This window comes from Camelus bactrianus, chromosome 7 (genome assembly GCF_048773025.1).
Source record: "Camelus bactrianus isolate YW-2024 breed Bactrian camel chromosome 7, ASM4877302v1, whole genome shotgun sequence".
NCBI lineage: Eukaryota > Metazoa > Chordata > Mammalia > Artiodactyla > Camelidae > Camelus > Camelus bactrianus.
This window is the reverse complement of record NC_133545.1, coordinates 77,994,620-78,013,862: the sequence shown is the minus strand read 5'-3', so window position 1 is coordinate 78,013,862 and position 19,243 is coordinate 77,994,620. Positions and strand designations below refer to the sequence as shown.

Below are 19,243 nucleotides of genomic sequence, written 5' to 3'. Positions count from 1 at the left end.
ATCCCTGTTGGCCACAGAAGGAAAGACTAATAAAGTTGTATGTTTAGAGATCAAGGTGGAAAGCAATACTGTGAAATAATAAAATGCTGTTTAGTAAGTTGGTTAGAGAAAGACATGCTAAAAAAACTATTTTCATCAGTGGAATTTTAAGAATTCTAGGAAAGGTAGGCTAAAGAATTAAAAAAAAAATCAAAAGGGCTTCAGACTTCAGACAACTCATTCTAGGTATCAGTCAAGGCCTAAAAAGGACTGCAGTATTTACACATGGTATAGTGGGTCCTCAAATGCAAGGTGCATCACACGTCAGCAGGGCTGGACATGGCTGTTTAGTTGTGGAGGGACGTAGATGGGAGGGATGGTGAGAAGGCGGTGGACAACCAGATGCAGGACCAGATCAACCCACAGAGGCAGAGCCGGACGACAGAGGCGGGGGCATCCAGGTGGCTGTGGCTGGGAGGTCCAAGAAGGCCAGGCTCTCTGCAGGCCAGGAGAGCAGCACCAGAGTCACAAGCATGAATATTTAGAGATCCAGGCAGGCTGGGGGCATCAGGACAGCACCACAGAAGGCAGTTAAACTTCAGGCTCTAGATTGGGGTTTCAGGTAACCTAGTTACCAGTCCTGGGGCCCAAGACAGACCCAGGCAAGCAATGAGGATGATTAATGTCAAATTTTAGATGCTTACCTAGAACTTCTTAGGTGCTCCCTTCTGGAGTCTGGAACTTCAACGTAGATTTGCAAATAGGGAGAGTCTGAGAAAACTCCTAAGTAACTAACTCTGATAGAAAAGGGTAAGGGTTACACTTCTGTGTGTGAATCTATAGTATAGCCTAAGATGTAAGGAAGTCATCACTGATGGGGAAACGTGGCTTAACATGCATATAACTAAATCCACGGAATATCTGTTAGTTTTAATAGGATTTGCTACATAACATCTCTGGCACAGAGCATCATAAGAACCAACAAGCAGAGCCTAGAGGCATTCGTTGTGGTAGACAGCACACAAGACTCGGGAGCCAAGCACCCTGGTTCAAACCTTGGTTAATACATGGCAATTTTTTTTTTTTTAAAGCAAACTATAGCTAATTTGTGTATAAAGGCTAGCATAATATCTGGGGAACCAGGATACCTGAACTTCAGACCCAAATTCTAGCCCTGGGTCTCAGATCCTTGTTATCTTGGGAACACTGCTCAAACTTCTGAGGCCTCAGTTTGCAGATCTGTAAAACAGAGAGTTGAGAGACTAAGAACACTTAACTGTACACTTTCAAGTGCTCTCTCGGGAACTTTCCAATCCTCCTGCTCTTCAAAGAGCGCCTAGATTTCCCCTTGCTGTACCATCTGAACAACTTTGAGAATCACTGTGTCATCTTAGTTTCTGTAGTGATCTTGACCCAAACCTTATGATTCCCACCTTGGAGACGACGAAATGGATGTCTAGCAAGTTTAAAGAATTCGTTCAAAAATCCGTGGCTAAATTAGTGGTGAAGCTGGGATTAGATTTTGGTTCTACCAATTCTAAAGCTGTGTATTTTCTACTTTTCTGTGTTGTTCTGTCAACAGATCTGATTTCTGTTCACTAGGCCAGGATCACAAACACTCAATATCTACCTGTTTACCCCAGCGTTTCTCAGTTGCTGCCCCAACCTGTCCTGTGGGCAGTTCCCTCCACTGTCAGCACTCCCCAGACTTGTTATGTATGGTGTTGTCAGCCCATATGGTCTAACTCCTATTTCTTACACTGCTAAATGTCTCCTACATGTCTGTTCCCTAGCAGTACCTCCTGATTCTTTCTGAGATAAAATTCTTATGTACTTGCTCATTTCACCCAGTTTACAATGAAAAAAAATACACATGAAGTTCGTGCTGAAATGACAGTAAACAACAAAGGATAAAACAAGTATCAGGAAAGTTAAAAACTTCAGTAATTATTTTCCATTTCTTTTACATTTAGGTCTTTATGAGACAAGGAAGATGGCTTTCAAGTCTAAACACTGGAATAACCTACATCACATTAATATTACAATCATCATCATCTAAAGGAAACTAAGTAATATTTGAATGGAAAAATGGTACTTAATGTTTAGCTTTCAGAATACAGAAATATCTCAAAGAAATTGTGACACCAGTGTATTTATATTTGAGGTAATATCTGTATAATTAGCAACTCTCACGCGATGGGAAATACTGCTTTTTGGGTATGTTATACATTAACTTCTAAGTCAAGAATTCCACATTGTTGTAAAATAATTTCCATTCATTGCTATGGCAGTTATGCAAATAGATGTAAACTCCATTCCTGGATTAACTTTTTAAAAGGTAGAATGCTTACCAATTATGTGCTATTAACAAATGTCAACACAAATAGTCCAACAGGTGTAGAAGCACAGTAAAAAAATATAATTATCAATATAGCTGTCTTATGACAGTAAACTATAGTACCAGCAGGCTTAAAAAACACAATTGAGGTCATTGTTTTTATTTTTGCTCTTTCTGACTCTTCCCTCTAAATACAGTGGCTAATTCTAATCATTTATCCTTCTTCAATCTCCCTATGAACAAATTTTCTGATATTGAATACTAGTTTCAAATATATCATCATCTGAACAAGCAGATTAGTATTATTATTGGAAATTCATCAAAGCTTTTAAGGCCATTTAATGGTTTCATGCAGCTTAAAAATTAATTTTGGAAGTAACTGGCTAATGAATTTTTCCTTTTATTGGTAAAGGGCCACCATACACCAGTGTTACTATCAGTATCTAAAGAAGGTGCTTAACATGCTTACATTTTACTTAAGACCTAGAATACAGACTTTACAATATACCTGAAAATCCATCAAATATTGTGATAATGCCATTATGATAACGGCCTATGTGTGTGGCATTAAAAAAAATATTGGCCATAGTACATTTTTCTGAACTGAATTTTAAATATTCTAGAGGCTAACATGATAACAAGTTCATCATCTTGACAGGGTGTATTACGATCTCCTTTCATAAAGTTCACAGGCCTTTCTTGTTGCCTTGCCCTGCACGATCCTGCAAGAAAAAAACATGACTTAGGTAGTTATAGCAAGAGTGAGAAAGATTCATGAATATGACAAAGACTTTGAAAAAAATCCTCTTTTCAGTGCACAGTTATTAATTATGAGAACAGTCAAACGAAAATACAAATTCAGAAAGTCTCAAATTTCAAAAAAAACTACAAAATTTGTTAGTTTTACTTCAAAAAGTGTCTAGAGGGAGAAAAATAAGCCTCTTGGTAAGTTCATTTTTCCCCCTGCTTTAATCTATTTTGCTTTCACTTCACAGGTTATACCAGGAAAACAAAATTTCTAAAATTCCCCTCTTGCAAACCCAATTAAGATTTTTGGCAAAGAAAGAATGAAGGGAACCAAAAAACCCATATGGGGTGGCCTTTATTTTTGTTCTTTACTTATTTGCCAACAGAACTGGCTTCTCCAATTATACTGTTTGCTGATCACAAGAAGACTATCGTACGTCATTTAAAACTGGAAGTGGGGTAGGGTACAGGTCAGTGGTAGAATAAATGCTTAGCATGCAGGAGGTCCTGGGTTCAATCCCCAATGCCTTCACTAATAAGTAAGTAAGTAAGTAAATAAATAAATCTAATTACCTCCCCCTACAAAAAAAAAAAAAAAACTGGAGGAAAATTGGGTAGAAATTAACCTTAAGTCCTCGCTCGCACTAAGAAGGCAGACGTCTAACCCTGCGAAAACAGCTTCACCAGGAATGGCCTTGGAGTGTTACTGCTGTGCAAGGAACGCTCATTATGCTCTGGTTCAGGCTGAGCATTAACACTTTCAGTAACAGCAACTCTGAGCAGTAAAGTCACAAGACGGGCTTAGAGGAGGGAGTCCAAATAGTAAGGTACCTAGTTTATGTGTTTCTGTGTATCTTACCACTTTAGATAAAAAGCGCAGCTTTAATTGAGCTGCTATACTGGACGAGTCCCTTAAGTGAAGGGTGATTTTCCAAAATGAAATTTACAAAATGGCTGGTGTTGACGGGTTTGTGCCGCCAATGACCGTTAGCAATTCTGTGTTTTCTTTTCTAGGAGACAGCCAGGGCAAACAAGGAAAGGCAAAGGCCACATATTTTCAAGGGACTGTTTTCTAATATTTATTTAGTGCCTATAACAGGGAGGGTATCAGATGGGGAAATCCAAACGGATTTAAAAGATGTAAAGTGAAATTTGTTTACAGCTTTTCCCTCTTCCACATGTTTCTTTAATATTTTAACAGTCCTTTATGTTATGACTATTTTGTTTAAAGTAGATCAAGTATGTAAAACTGAAAAGTTAAATTTCCCACTGAACTCTATAATGTAATCCAATTACTGAGGCTGGTTTGACAATAGAAGTTAAAACTCATGAAGGACAATTTGGGGTAGCTTCTTACTGTAGATGGTCTACAGCAATCTTCTGCTTCTCATATGGGTTCAGAACATGAATATCAAAGTGTAAGAATCGCTTTCAAGAAAATGATTCTTGTTTAATGACATCTAAATCTCAGAATCTTATTCAGGTTCTCATACTGGACAATGGAGGGTAAGCAGGTTGCTAGGAAAAAATGTGGCCGATCAATAATTAACTACTAGCACCTTAGGGGTGTAGAGAGTTTTTCTTGTTTAAAGATATTTAAAATGCTTTCTTCCACAGGATCTGATTTAATGCTGAGATATTACAATCCTCATTTAAGTATTAAAGAAGCCAACGTGCATGAATGTCAAATGATTCACCCAAGGTTTACAGAACGGGTAAACTACAGAGCTGGGAGTGTTTTTCTTCAAACAGGTATTACAGGGAATTGGTTTTATAGGTGATGAGAGAGTAGACACACCAAACAGGGTGGTACGGCACCTATGGGATTTAGTATCTCCAGAACCAGGCTGTTTTTCAATGCTGCCATTTTTATGGATCAATTCTTTTCTTTAAAACGTCACCAAAACTAGAATGCTGTAAGTCAGCAGGTCAGTAATTCTCTATGTTTTGATTATATTGAATTTTCATGCAATAGCCCGATCTTCACTCTCCAAGCAAAAACTGGCTTATTTAATCATTTAGCAAAGTCGGGATTAAGCACCTCCTCTTGACTTGGGAAGGGCAAATAACCCAAATAGATGACTTAGGAATTACTCCTTCAAAAAGCTGAGGCTCACAGCACGGACGGCACCTACCTGAAGTTCTGAGTGTTCTTTCAGGAGTCGGTCGTATTCTTTCGAAAGCCTCTCTGATTGTATCTTCATTGTCATCACGTCATTTTGTGCCTTAGAAAGGGCTAGAAAACATTAAACAGAATTTTTTAGTTTTTATTTTGAAATAATTTCAAATTGACAGAAAAGTTACAGTACTTTAATAGAGAACTCCTGTGTAGCTTTTACTCAAATTCACCAACTGTTAATGATGTGGTGCATTTGTCATTGTATTCTCTCCCCACACAAACACGATTATTTTCTTGAATGATGTGAGAATAAGTTACAGACATCATGCCCCTTTACCCTTAAGTACCTCATTGTGTGTTTCCTAAGAACAAAGATATTCATAGTACAGTTGCCAAATTTTGGAAATTTAACATCAATACAATAATTTTTATCAGATCTACCATCCATATTCAAATGTTGGCAATTGTCCCAATTATGTCCTTTTAATCATTTTTTTTCAGTTCCAGTGTAGGGATCTAGCTCTAGATCAAAGATTAGCATTAAGTTGCCATGTCTCTTTAGTTTCCATTAATCTGGAAGAGTTTGGCAGCCGTCCCCACCTTTCTCTCCATCTTGCATGACACTGACATTTTGAAGAATACAGGCCACTTTTTTCTGATAGAATGTTTTTCACTTTGATTTTGTCTGCTCATGATTAAATTCAGGTTATGCCTCCCACTTACATACAAATATGACGTAAATGACGGTGGATGTCTCTCAAGGTATCACATTCAGAGGCCCATCTGCCCCTCACTGGTTTTACCGTTTTATAGTTATTTTCCTCCTTGTAAGTAAGAAGCAGTGGGAGGACAACTAAGACTAGGTAAACATCCTGTTCCTTGTCAAACTTCCCCCTTATATTTATCATCTACTGATCATTCTTGCCCAAACCAATCTTCATTATGTTGGTGGCAAAATGGTGATTTTCCCACTTCACCATTCCATCCCCATTTATCAGTCAGCATTCTGCTATCAAGAGAGCCTCCCTTTCTTCTCTATCTATCCATCACTGTGAACTAACCAATCCCTATTTTTTCAATGATTTATAATTCATTACCATACTTAATTTCCCCCAGATTTGCCCAGTGGGAACCCCCTTCAGGCTGGCATCTATGTCCTTTGACTACGCCTCCAACATTTTCTGGCACAAAACATTATAGGCTTATGCTAACCCTTTCCTGGCTCGGCCTGGACTCATTATAGAACAGAGTTTATCAGAAAGATCTGCTTTTGAAAAACCTGAGGGAGAAAAAAATCAAGGGATCGACAACCAAATTAAGAACAAAGACAATCACTTTCTTATACAAAGTTGAAAAATATGGGGGTGAATAAGTAGCACTTAAACGCTTTACTTCAAGATGACACACAAATATTTATGTATTGGTCTTTGTCTGCCAAGGAGCTACAATCTAAGCAAGCAGATTAGACAGAAGTTAAAAAAAATATATATAATAAACATTTAAGTCAATACACTGTGGAGAAGCTAATGAGCAAATGTGGAGAAGGGAAGAGCAGCGTTAGATGGACTGGAGAAATTCTGGGAATCCTAAACTAGCTCTCCGTACAATTCTGCACATAAAGCCTTCAGAAGTTCTGCACTGGTAAATCTTTTAGAGTAGAGTTTTAGGAAAGAAAGTGGGATTTATAAACTTGAAAGTCACTTTTTTGGCAAAGTGAAATTAAACTATAGGTTCTATCTATACACAGTTTGGTTTCCTTTTCTCTTGAGAAGCCATCATATGGGTGTTTTATATATGTCACTGTCAATTGAAGTGCCTTCTGTATCAATACCTTCTAGACTATTTTGTCAAATTTAATTCTCTGCATTGTTCTACATCTGCATCGTCCAATAAATGTTGTATGTATGCATTGTTCAATATGGTAGCCACTACCTACACGTGGCTATTGACCACCTTAAATGTGGCTGGTGCAAATGAAGAACTGAGTTTTAAATTAAATTTAAATTAATTTAAAATTTGATTTAAATAGCCATGCATGGGCTACTGGATAGCCAATATTAGACAGTACAGCTTTATAATGTCCTCCACATTACTTCTACAAATGCATAAATCTAAATTAGGTGTTAAATGTTGAATTTGACAAATTTAATGTGTCACTTGGTAAAGGTATGGGTTAGATGTGGAAGAGAGATTTTTGGTGGTGGTTAGAGTTCTCTGGGACCACAGCCACAACATAGAGATTTATATATTTGTTTTTAATTCAGGCATAAGGCATTTCCTAGATGATACTTGAAAATATAAAGCATGGTGTTATCTTCAGGACCTTCCTTACTAACAATGTTTAAGAGACTGGATTTTGGTATATAAAAACCAAAAAATATTTTAGAACTTTAAAATGTCTGACTAGTCTATAATGGTGGTTTAAAAAATGTTAGTTAGGAGCTTATATTGAACAGTTCATCTTAATGTTAAAAATGATTTACACTTAGATTTCTGAAATGAATAAATTAGGAAATTCAGTAATCCTAGACATCAACTTCATAGTTTCTTATTAAAAGATACCATTTTCTCTTCAACTGTTAGGAGAAAGAATGAATCAGGTGGTCCTACGAGTTGGTAAAAGCAGCTAGAAAACCACGTGTTCAGCCCACCCGCAAGTTTCTTCTGATCATTACTGGTATGAAGCTACAACAAAACAACTGCAGGCAAATCCTGTTTTTCTCACACTTACCAAGCCAAGGCATGAACTGTGTTACTTATTTTATTCTATATTTTAGTGAATATTAATAAATCTAATGATTACTATCTTACTGAATCCAGATTAGTCACTCCAATCCAGAGAGGCTGTTAATTTGTCTAGGAGCCGTCTGGACTGTTTCCCAATCCTTTCGCCATCTCTCATTTTATAAAAATTACAATATTCTGTTTTGGTTGTCTTCTGCCTCCTTCTGGAACTGCCTTCATGACTAAGGGATTATATAAGCTTGTTATCTGACATTTGAATATGCCTGTTTTATTTTGAACCATGTTATTTTGGAAACAGCATATATAGGGAAGACATCAGACGAGGAAGCTTGAGGTGATACATCTAAGTCACTATTTCAATTTTCTCATCTGCAGAAATGAGTTGCTATCATTTGCCAGTGGCATTATGGAAATGCTGAGGTATTTTAAGACAATATTGGCCAGTTTCATTATGCTCACTGAGAACTTTGAGGCATATGCATCACTCATTAATATAAAGATAACCCCAATTAACGTTACGTGACATGTAATAAGCCAAAATGTTTGTGTAAATTGACATGTAAGCAGGCCAAAAATATCTGCGGTTTTCCAAGCACTAAGCTTACATTTACGGGGCTATTTGCACAGTGGGAGGGGCTGGTGAGACCAATGTGCTGTGTAAATGTACTGTCTCACTATGATTTCTACCTGAGATAACAGACACTATCAGCTAAGCTATGCCAGGAAACGTAGGAGGAAATTTTTAGAGGCACTGGCGTGACAGCTCAAGTTGGCTGTTGTAAAACAGCTGTAAGGATTGCGCCACAGGAAGACATCTTTAATTTGAAAAATTTTCATACATCCGGTGTCAATTTCCTTTCAGTTTATTTGGTTCTGTTTTTGAGAACTTGAGAGTGTGATATACCAGAGCTCTTCAGTACTTAATCCTCACATGTACTAGTCCTTTACTGTGATCAATCACTGGACTGTTAACCTACAGGAATACTTCCAAAATACTTGGAAAGTAAACACACAAACTTCTGGTCAGTAAGGAACATAGACTGTGGTGTTAATTATATTATGGTTATTTTTATACATGCCTATATTGTCAGGTACATGCAGGTAAGGTCTGTTTTATTTATCACTTCAGTCATCAGCACTCTCTTTTAACCTCACAGCCGAATGTTGATAGGGTGTGCTGATCCTTATCAACAAATCTATCCTTTCACCAATCTATCCACTCCATTTCACCTCTGTTTAGATTTTTTAAATGGATTCTTCACCTTGTGTCTTGGCTATTCTAATTCACTGTCCACAGTAATGTCAAAGTGACTGCTCACTCATCTTCCTGAAAACCCTCCAGCAGGGCCCCCCAAATGTTAACATATAAACACAGCTGAGGAGGCCCTGTAGGATGGATCCCAGGCCTGCTTTTCAACTCTCACCACTGCCTCCAATTTACTTTTTGCTCCAATCACACTGAGCTCCTTGGAGTACTTCAAAAAGATACACTCTTTCAGTTACATGCTGCTCATTTTGTTAAAACATCCTTGCCCATCTCCCCTAATATCCCTGCCTTACTCATTCTCTTGACCATTTCATCTGGCTAATTAACATTATCCACTGAAACGTCAAGAAGTTGTCCCTGATCTCTTCTGTTGGCTTCTACTTCATCTTTTTTCTTATTTTACATTGAAGTATAGTTGATTTACAATGTTGTATTAGTTTCAGGTGTAAAGCGATTCAGTTATATATATTACAAGATATAAAACGTAGCTCCCTGTGCTACATAGTAGGTGCTTGTTGTTTATTTTATATACACAGCAGTATTTGTTAATCCCAAACTCCTAATTTATACCCACCCCTCTTCCCTTTGGTAACCATTAAATATGTTTTCTATGTCTGTGAGTCTGTTTCTGTTTTAGAAATAAATTCATCTGTAACATTTTTTAAGATTCCATGTATATGTGATGTCATATGATATTTGTCTTTCCTTATCTGATTTTACTTAGTATGATAATCTCTAGGTCCATCCATGTTGCTACAAATGGCATCCAGTCCTTTTTATGACTGTATAATATTTCATAGTAAATATATATGTCTTCTTTATCCATTCACCTGTCAATGGACACTTAGGTTGCTTCTATGTCTTGGCTATTGTAAGTTATGCTGCTATGAACACTGGGGTGCATGCCTCTTTTTGAATTAAAGTTTTTGTCTTTTCTAGATATATGTCCAGGAGTAGGATTACTGAATCATACAGTGAATAATTTTTAGTTTTTTAAGGACTCTCCATACTGTTTCCCATAGTGGCTGCACCAATTTACATTCCCAGCAGCAGTGTAGGACAATTGCCTTTTCTCCACACTTTCACCAGCATTTATTATTTGTAGCGTTTTTGATGATGGCCATTTTGACTGGTGTAAGGTGATACCTCATGGTAGTTTTGATTTGTATTTCTCTAATAATTAGTGATGTTGAGCATCTTTTCATGCTTCTACTTCATCTTGAGCTTAACTTTATCATAGTACTTATGCTGAAGTGTAACTATGTCTCCACTAGATTGTGGACTACTCAAGAAAAGAAGCTGTCATCTCTATGTTCTGGGCACACAGCACTGTGCCTAGTCCATGGTAGGTGTTTAAAATATGTTCCTTGAAGGAAGGAAAGAACAGACAAGTGAAAAGTCTAAGCCTTAATCATCTGAAAAATTCACTTGTGTGGAGCTAGTTCATTTTTTGAAAACATGGTAAAGGTCAGGTAAAACAATGAGGCCCCACTTTAGTCACCTGCTAGGAATCTTGGTTGCAATAAAAACAATTATACCTTTAATGAAAAAAAATACTCAGGATAGCTGGAAAGTCACAAAGCAGACCATTCTTGAAATACTCAGATAAAAATATAATCAAGTTACAAATAACTCATGCCAATTCAGAATTCAAAACAAAAACCAAACAAATACTGTTACAGAATCCAGTTTAGTTTTTTTTTTTTAAAACTGATTGCAGGAATGGGGCAGGATACATACAGATAAGCCTGAAGCATTTTACAGTGTCAGAAAATAAGGATGTACTCAAAAAGGTAAAACAAGCAAAAAAAAATCCACAGTGATGGGGATACGTCAAAGGACACAGCAGCCAATAAAGGAGCTCCCAATGGCCAAAGCTGAAAAAATGACTTGAATAACAAAATAAATAAAACAGTATTAAGTTATAACCTAGAGTATAAAATGAATATCCATGAGTCCTTCTGACATAAATAAATACATGAAGCAATAAATAGGGGTAATCAGACAAACCTGCACAGAAAAGTTCCAAAAATTTATGTAGACACTCTATCCTCAAGAAGGTGGGGCATAACTCCCCAATTTCTAAGCATCGGCTGCAAATAGCAACTTCCTTTCCAAAGACTATATAATGGAAAGAGAGGGGGAAAAAGTAACTTTGCAGCAGAGAAATCTGAGAAACACTACCTCAGCCAGGTGATCAAGGTCAACATCAACAGTGACATATCATGTTGATATGTATTCTTGATATAATGTGATAAAAACGGCACTTTACCTCTTATGACTTTCAAGTTCCATAACCCCAGTCTAATCATGAAAAAATATGAGATAAATTCCAATAGAGAAGCATTTCACAAAATAACCAGTACTTCTCAAAACTGTCAAGGTCTTCAAAAATAAGGAAAAGCTGAGAAATTTTATAGCCAAGAGGAACCTGTGGTGTCATGGCATCATGAATGACATCCCAGAACAGAAAGAAGACAACATGTGAAAACTAAGGAAATCTGAATAAACTACGGACTTTGTCATTAATAATATATCCATATTTATTCATTAATTGTATAAATATACCATATTAATGTAAGACACGAATAACAGGGGACACAATGTGGGGTATATGAAAAGTCTCTGTAGCATCTTGCCTACTCTTCTATAAATCTAGACTGTCCTAACATAAAACGTTTATTTTAAAAAAGAACAATGGGAAAAACAATCCCACACAAAACACATGAACATAATAAAGGACAAGATATAGTATTATATTATATAAGGGTATAAGAACTTTCTAAGTAAGAGCCTATCAGATATGACCCCCCAGATTCCTTTGTTCTAAATAAACAAAAATTTAATTAAAATTTTCTTTTGTGAAAAATCTTCTGATGTTTTAAAATTATGTATTATAGCATGTATTAAAATGAAACACCAAAGAGGTAATCTTAAAAAAAAGTCACTGAATGTGGGTAGTGAGGAAGCAGATAAAAGAAAAGCAGGCATTCTAGTAAAGAAGCAGGGTTTAACACATTTCACGAATATCAAAGTATAGGTCACTTAACCTTCATATATAAATCTTATGTGTAAAAGGCTTAAGTTACTTAAGAGGAGGTTGGGGGCAATGTGATAATAAATGTCTTAAAAATATTTCAAGTTAGGGCTCATAAAAAAACTTTTATGAAACCTACATTAGGTCACTATGTACAACAAATACAGAAGGGTTGTGAGAATTAAGCTTAACAGTAATGACATATCTTTACTGTTTTCATAAAGAATACGAAGAAGGAAATGTTTCTCCCAATATCTCTCCCTGTTGCTCGTGACTATGAAAGATGAAGCTGTTACACAGATGAAACTGCCCTGGGGGTCATCCACTCATCTCTCCATTCAACAACACAGGAGATGCCTGCTAGGCATCAGGCGATTAGGTGCTGAGGATGAAAAGATAGTGAGGGTCTCTGATCTCATAACGCTCATCTAGGCAGGGAGCAAGACACACAATAAAGGAACCGACCAACTAACGGTGAGTAATGAGCGTCATGCACAAAGCTAAAATAGGGCGACGGGACAGAGAATGACTGCAGACACATCAGACTGAGTACTAAGGAAAAGTTTCTGTAAAGGTGAAATTGAAGCTACTATCTGTTCTGTCTGCTGCGGGTGCCTAGAAATAATGACACCCTAGTAGTGATAAGCACACTGGGGTCCAGATCTTACTTTCTAAATTCCATTCTCCACTTAAGGCTCACTGGAGTCATGCTTGATTCAAGAGCTAGCAGAGGAAAAGCACAAGATGAGCTTGGAATATCTTGTTACAGCAGAATGTAAGTGCTGATAGAATAAGGGCATGACAAAGTGATAAGGGCCAGCTTGAAAAGGCTCTCGGTAGTCAAATCTGAGATGAACTGAACACTCAAGAGATAATGCTCATAGCGAGTTATAACCCACTGAGTATATTAAACAAGCGAACAAGTAAATATGGGGGAAGAAAAGGAAAGCTCCTCCTTACAACAGAATGGCATCTAATAAATGAGAAGGGACAAGAGAACTGGAAAACCACCACTGGGAAAACAAAAAAGTAAGTGAGAGGAAAATATGAAGAGGGAGCAGGATAAAGCAAGTGTAAGATGTTATCATTTGGGTAACGGTGAAGGGTATAGAGGATTTTTTTTTTAGTATCATTTTTGCAACTCTCAAGTGATTTGAATCACTATGTGATTTCAATTTATTATGTGTGAATAAAAGGTTACAAGGAAAAAAATTTTGCTGTGAAGTAGAGCAGAGAAATGGGGCAGTAAGTGAAAAAATATGAGATGGAAAGAAGTTTTGTTTTTTTTTGTTTTTTGGCCAGGAGATGCCAGAGGATGTGTGTCAGATGGTACTAAGTGAGGAAGTAACTGCAGGAACATCGCCTTGTGGGGATAGGAGCCACAGCACTAGAAGAACAACTGAAAATCCACTGTGAACAAAGGACAGGCAGAGAATCTGAGCCCAGCTGGGGAGGGCGGTAGTTCTGCTGCTGAGAAGACGTCGTTTTTGATGAATTCTTTGTGCCCAAAATAAAGGAGGGTGGATTTAGAATTTAGAAGTGACAATGAGAAGACTTAAAGTAGTTCTGGATAGTGAAGCGGTGATTTTGGAGGAGTGCAATAGGAGTGTCCTTGCAGTGTTGAGGCTCATGGGAATGCAGTAACCACTTGTTTAAAACAAGAAGTCAGTTCCTTCAGCAGTGCTGAGATGTTTGGGTGGAAGTACCAAGCAGCTGGATGTGTGACTATGACCAGGGCTAGGCCCTTGAGAGAGGAGGGGAGTGGAGGAGGAAGCGGGGTAGGTGAGGGAGAGGGCAGGGAGTCGAAGGAGACAAGTAGTTTGCAAGAACCTAGTTACAATGAAACATGGACTCTAAATTGGGTAAGGAGGGAAGAGAGGGCATCCGTGTTTGGGGATGAGATTTATTAGAATCTATTATTCACCAGGCCTGGAACACTAGGCACATGCTGGGGACAAAGTCTTGACTTAGATGGGGCCCTTGCCTTCATGGCTCTCACCATTTAGTAAGAAAGATAAAAAATTTCTACAGGGCACACTATTAAATAAGTAACCCTGCAGGAATATAGAGGTTCAAAAGGAGGCCACTCAACCCAGCTTGAAGGGAGACAGATTCAGGGCAGCGTCTGAGAGGTGGCAGTGCTGCAGATGAAGGATGAGCAGAAGCCAAGGAAGAGGGAAGGAAGCGGGCATTCCAGGCGGACAGACCTGCAGCCCTGGACAAAGGTGAGAGTGATGATGCACCATGTTAGCAGGACTACACACTCCAGGATTTGACAGAGTAGGAGTGTAAGATTCAGACTGAACAAAAGCGGGGCGGGCAAAGCTGGAAACGTGCTGGGGGCCAGATTGGAAAGGAGCATGTGTGCTGCCCTGAAGAGTAACGGTGGCAGGAACCATCGTGCAAAAGCATAATCGGATCTGTGGTGCTGAAAACCGGCTCTAGTAGCAACGTGAAGAAGCCAAAGTAACGGTGGAGAGACTAAACTGGGACATGCTTAGAAGACTGCTTGCTTTGCAGGAGGAGTAAGACACTTTTGGAATGGAAATAAAGCTGCACAATTATACTACAGGGTAAATATTACCGAATAAAACCAAATACAGCTCTATTTTTCACATGCAAAGACAAAGGGGAAATGAATGATTTTTTGCATGTATCTCAATTTCTCCACCTACTACTAGGTATACCAGTGCCTGCCCATACTCTCTGGGGTACTGGGAACATAAATGAGGTTCACGGGTGAATTGCTTTTGGGTCTTAAAGAGACAAGGACTTAATTAAGGCATGCTGACACTTAGAAAGATTACTGATACTCTGGGTGGGGGAAATAATGAGTGGGCTTTCTAACTGAATAAATAAAATCAGCCCCACTGTTATGCTGTTGGTGAAAAAAAATCAATAAATGCATAAAGACTTCCTTCATTAATGTTAGGTAGCTAAGTAATGTATTTAAGAAAACAATTTTGGCTCTGTGATTTAGCAAAGAATAATTACAAATTATATTAATATGTTGGCTTTGCACTTAAAAATCAGGAATGTGCATTTTAGGCAAGGCATCATGTAGGTATAGCTTATATAAACTGCTTTGAAAAGGGTATGCTTTATAAAGCAATTTCATGTGTAAGCCGAAGCAACGCGTGAAATCTAGAATTTACAAATCGTCATATGTGAGAATTGAAGGAGTCAATTTACTTTGATTAGAAACAAAGAATTAGTCTGACTATACATAAACATATATAATTTCTTGAATTATGTGATCAATATTCATTCAACAAGCATTAGGTGCACAGCAAATTTTATAACCATACTAATGGCAGGAACCAATCTCTTCAGCATCACCTCATTTATACAGAAAAAAGTATACTTATTTGAAGACTGTGAATAGGAGTTGGCAAACTATTTCTGTAAAGGGCCAGAATGTAAATATTTTAGCTTTCTATGCCAGGCACACTCTGTCCAGTTTACCTAACTCTGCAGCCATAGAAAAAATGTAAACAAATGAGCATGGTTTTGTTCCAATAATATTTAATTTCTAAATACAAGTCAGCAGGCTGGATTTGGCCTACGGGACATAGTTTACTAAAACATACTCTTAAGTTTTTTAATTTTCTCTTAGATTATAAATTTACTCAAAAGAACTATAAAATAAAGTATCAGAACATGAGAGGATCCAAATCTAAGGAAATTTTTAGAAACCTTCTAAAAAGTTTCCCATTTTATCCATTACTTTTCCTTACAGGAAGAACAAAGGCTATATATACAGACAGGGGATGCTGTGATGACACTTAGTTTTAGGTAGAAAAGGTTTTTCCTCCTTCGATTTTCCAGCTCATTTTCCTAGCTGACTGCTTTCCATCCATTTCAAAAGTGACTGGGTCAGGAACCAAGAGGATGGACCAGATATGGACCAATATGGACCAGAAGATGGTTAAGTTCAATTTTGGATAAGCTGACTAGAGACTCTGGGTGAGTTGTCACGTGGAAATGTCCCCATCAGCAACTCTGAAAGCAAAAACACACTCTGGTCTCTAAGGCAAAAAACAAATTCATCTCACTGGTGTTCTGCATTTTTAAACACTGGGCAATTAGAACACCATGGATCCAAACAATATATTTCTAAGACACCCACAGAAAAGAAGAGTGCTATGGTTATACTTTGGTTTTATAAACCAACTCCAGATTTACTTAGCAAACGAACAACTCAAATATCTAACACTGCATGTTTTACCATTGAGAAGCACCCCCCCTTTTTAAAAAATCTTATTCAATTTAGAAACTTGTAAAGTATTTTACCTTAATTTTGACTACTGTTTTATTATAATATACAAAAGAGGCAAAATTACATGGATTTGTAAAGTAAGATAGATAGTGCCACAAAAATTATCCCTAAACTCGAGGACCATGTTTTTAATTAGTTTTGATTTTTTTTTTTTTTGGTTGAAAGTGAAGGTCGAAGCTGTTCTTTTTTGCTTTAGTAATTCCTTATTTAACTTGGAAAATTTTCCAATAGAAAAAAAATAATGATAACACCTAGTAACTTATTAAGTTTTAACATAGACAAGGCCCTGAGCCACATGCCTGATGTATGCAACAATTCCATGAAGAACTACAGCTTAGCACAAGTCCCTTCCCCGAGGTCACACACAGGCTCATCAGAGAAAGCCAGTCTCATATCAAGCCTGAGTAACTTTAAACTCCACATTCCCAAATACTAGTTAGATGCTTCCAGCATCTTTAAACAAATTAACTGTGCAAGAGAATTCTTAGAGAGATTTAAATATTTGAGAGTTACTTTATTCTCTTCTCTAAGCTAAATCTCTGTCCACAAATTATTTGGCAAAAGACTTTGTGGCTCTGTATTTTCTTCCTAAGAATCTGCTGCTGCCTCTGTACTTATTTTAGAATAAATTTTGGACTTCTAAGGATGGTCCTGGTGGCCCCTCAGATCTGGCCTCAGCTTTCTTCCAGCCTCATCACCCCTGCTCTCCCCCCTGGCATAAGCCATAAGCTTAGGCACAACGGCCTTTCGCCCTTGATTCCTGTGTGTTCCGGAGGTGAGGGGAAGACATTGCCCATTTCTGCTTCGGAAATCAGTTATGCCTGAGACCCACATCAGATAATACCTTCCTCAGGAATTTTTCCTCAACTCTGCCAGTAAGAATCACTCACTGTCGGCGCTGCACTATAATTACCCTTTGTATTATGCCTTTATTTTTGCTTAAAAATTTTAACTTTTCAAAAATGTTTAAATGGAGATACTGTGGATTAAACCCTGGACCTTGTGCATGCTAAGCATGTGCTCTAACACTGAGCTATACCCTCACCCTATTTTGACTTTTAACATCCCTTGCCTTACATTTTTGTTACCAGTGAATCTGTCTACCTTTCTTGCTAGACATCCTTGAAGAGTGGGATGACAATGTATCCATCTATGTCTCCCTCAAAGCATCCAGCACAAAGTACACCACAGGTACGAGTAAAAGTTCATGAACAGAACTGAAAAAAGACTCTGTGTCACTAAAATCCCTTTAGTATGCAACCGCACAGGAACATGTGGCCATCTGCAGAATCCCCCCAGGAAATGATCCTATAAAAACTGTTGAGGAGCATGTGGTTCACAAAGGTTGTGGGAATGCTCTATGAAGCAGAAGAGTATGCCACTGAGCCAGTGTAGAGGGTAAAGGGTTAACCTTTTCTGGGAAACTCACTTTGTGTGAAGATATACTGAAACAGAATACAAAGAAATCTTCGGAATTAGTGAGTAAATGAAGTTTACTTTTTGACAGCAATCTCTTGCCAACAATTAAGAAGGAGAAATGGAGGGAGGAAGTGAAGGATAACACGATCAGGTTACCTCTGAAGAAAAGATCAAGTTGCAGAGATGAGTGAAGAAGTCCAGGGGGAGAGGAGGGAGGAGCACAGCTAAGCAGCAGTTAAGTATTTGTTTCCTCATATACCCTAACTTCCTCCAGCTCCCGTTACCATCCACCTCTCATACAGTCTGCTCCTTTTTTGCAATTTAAAGGTATCTTCAGAAGAGTAAGATTTTAGCAAAAATTTTATAATTACACGTAGCATTTTATACTATCAACACCTTCTAGGTCATCAGTAGACTTAATGTTACTAATACACAGTGAAAAGACGTATCACCTGGGAGTCTTTACTAGTTAAAGGACTGAGAATTAGATGACTGGTGGCGAATCGCTATCAGGTAAAACCCCCGCTGATTCTCCCTAGCCTCCACCTCAGGCTGGCATGTGCCAGAGCCCTACGTTCAGGCTCTATCTGTCTCAGTCGATACAGCCTTTGTTGATAATCCCATCAGCTCCATGATTCAACTATCAGATCCACACGGATCAAGGTTTAGACTCTATTTTGAGACTACTTTACTTCCAAGCTTCAAACTTGTATTTCCAACTGTTTCTTGGGCATTTTCACTAGGATATCCTGATGTCCCTCAAACTCAGCATACTTATAACCAAATTCATTATTTCTGCTTCCCTTCTCCCCAAATAAAAGCACCCTACTACTCCTTTGGTCTAATCTTAAAAAGCATTACCTACCTAGTCAACCAAATTAGAAACCTGCAGTCATCTTAAACTTCTACCTTCCCTCGTTCCCCAAATCCTACTGATTCTGCCTGCTTCCTAACATATCTCTCAGGATGAAATTTCTGCTGCTTCACAGATTGTTTCCACAACCTTCGCGAACTAAGTACTCCTTGACAGTTTCTACAGGATCAGTTTCTGGGATGTGGGATTCTGCAGATGGCTGCATATTAGAGGGATTATAGAAAACAGTTTAAACTCCAGAAGAAAATTCTTCATTGTGCATGCCAAGGTAACTATTATTAACAGTTTGGTGCATTTTTTTCCAATTGGAAGTGTTTTTAGACTAGAGTTGTCCAGCTGAATTTCTGAACCTCACTCGGCAGTAAACAGAAGCCTGATATAGGATGATCCAATAGACATGTCTGTCAATTTATTCTAGAGAACTATGCTTGATCACATT

At 37.9% G+C, this 19,243-nt stretch overlaps 1 protein-coding gene across 3 annotated transcripts in view; it reads right to left on the bottom strand.

Annotated features, from left to right (window-relative positions):
- Positions 1 to 1,901: 1,901 nt before the first annotated feature.
- Positions 1,902 to 19,243, bottom strand: part of LOC105063053 (B cell receptor associated protein 29) — a 39,978-nt gene continuing 22,636 nt past the window's right edge. For all 3 annotated transcript variants that reach the window (XM_045510983.2, XM_074367662.1, XM_074367663.1), the window contains exons 7-8: positions 5,200 to 5,300; positions 1,902 to 3,039 (exon numbers count right to left, since the gene is read on the bottom strand). In XM_045510983.2, coding sequence (XP_045366939.1) covers positions 3,004 to 3,039; positions 5,200 to 5,300 — 137 coding nt within the window. In that variant the 3' untranslated portion in view covers positions 1,902 to 3,003. The remainder of the gene's footprint in view (positions 3,040 to 5,199; positions 5,301 to 19,243) is intronic.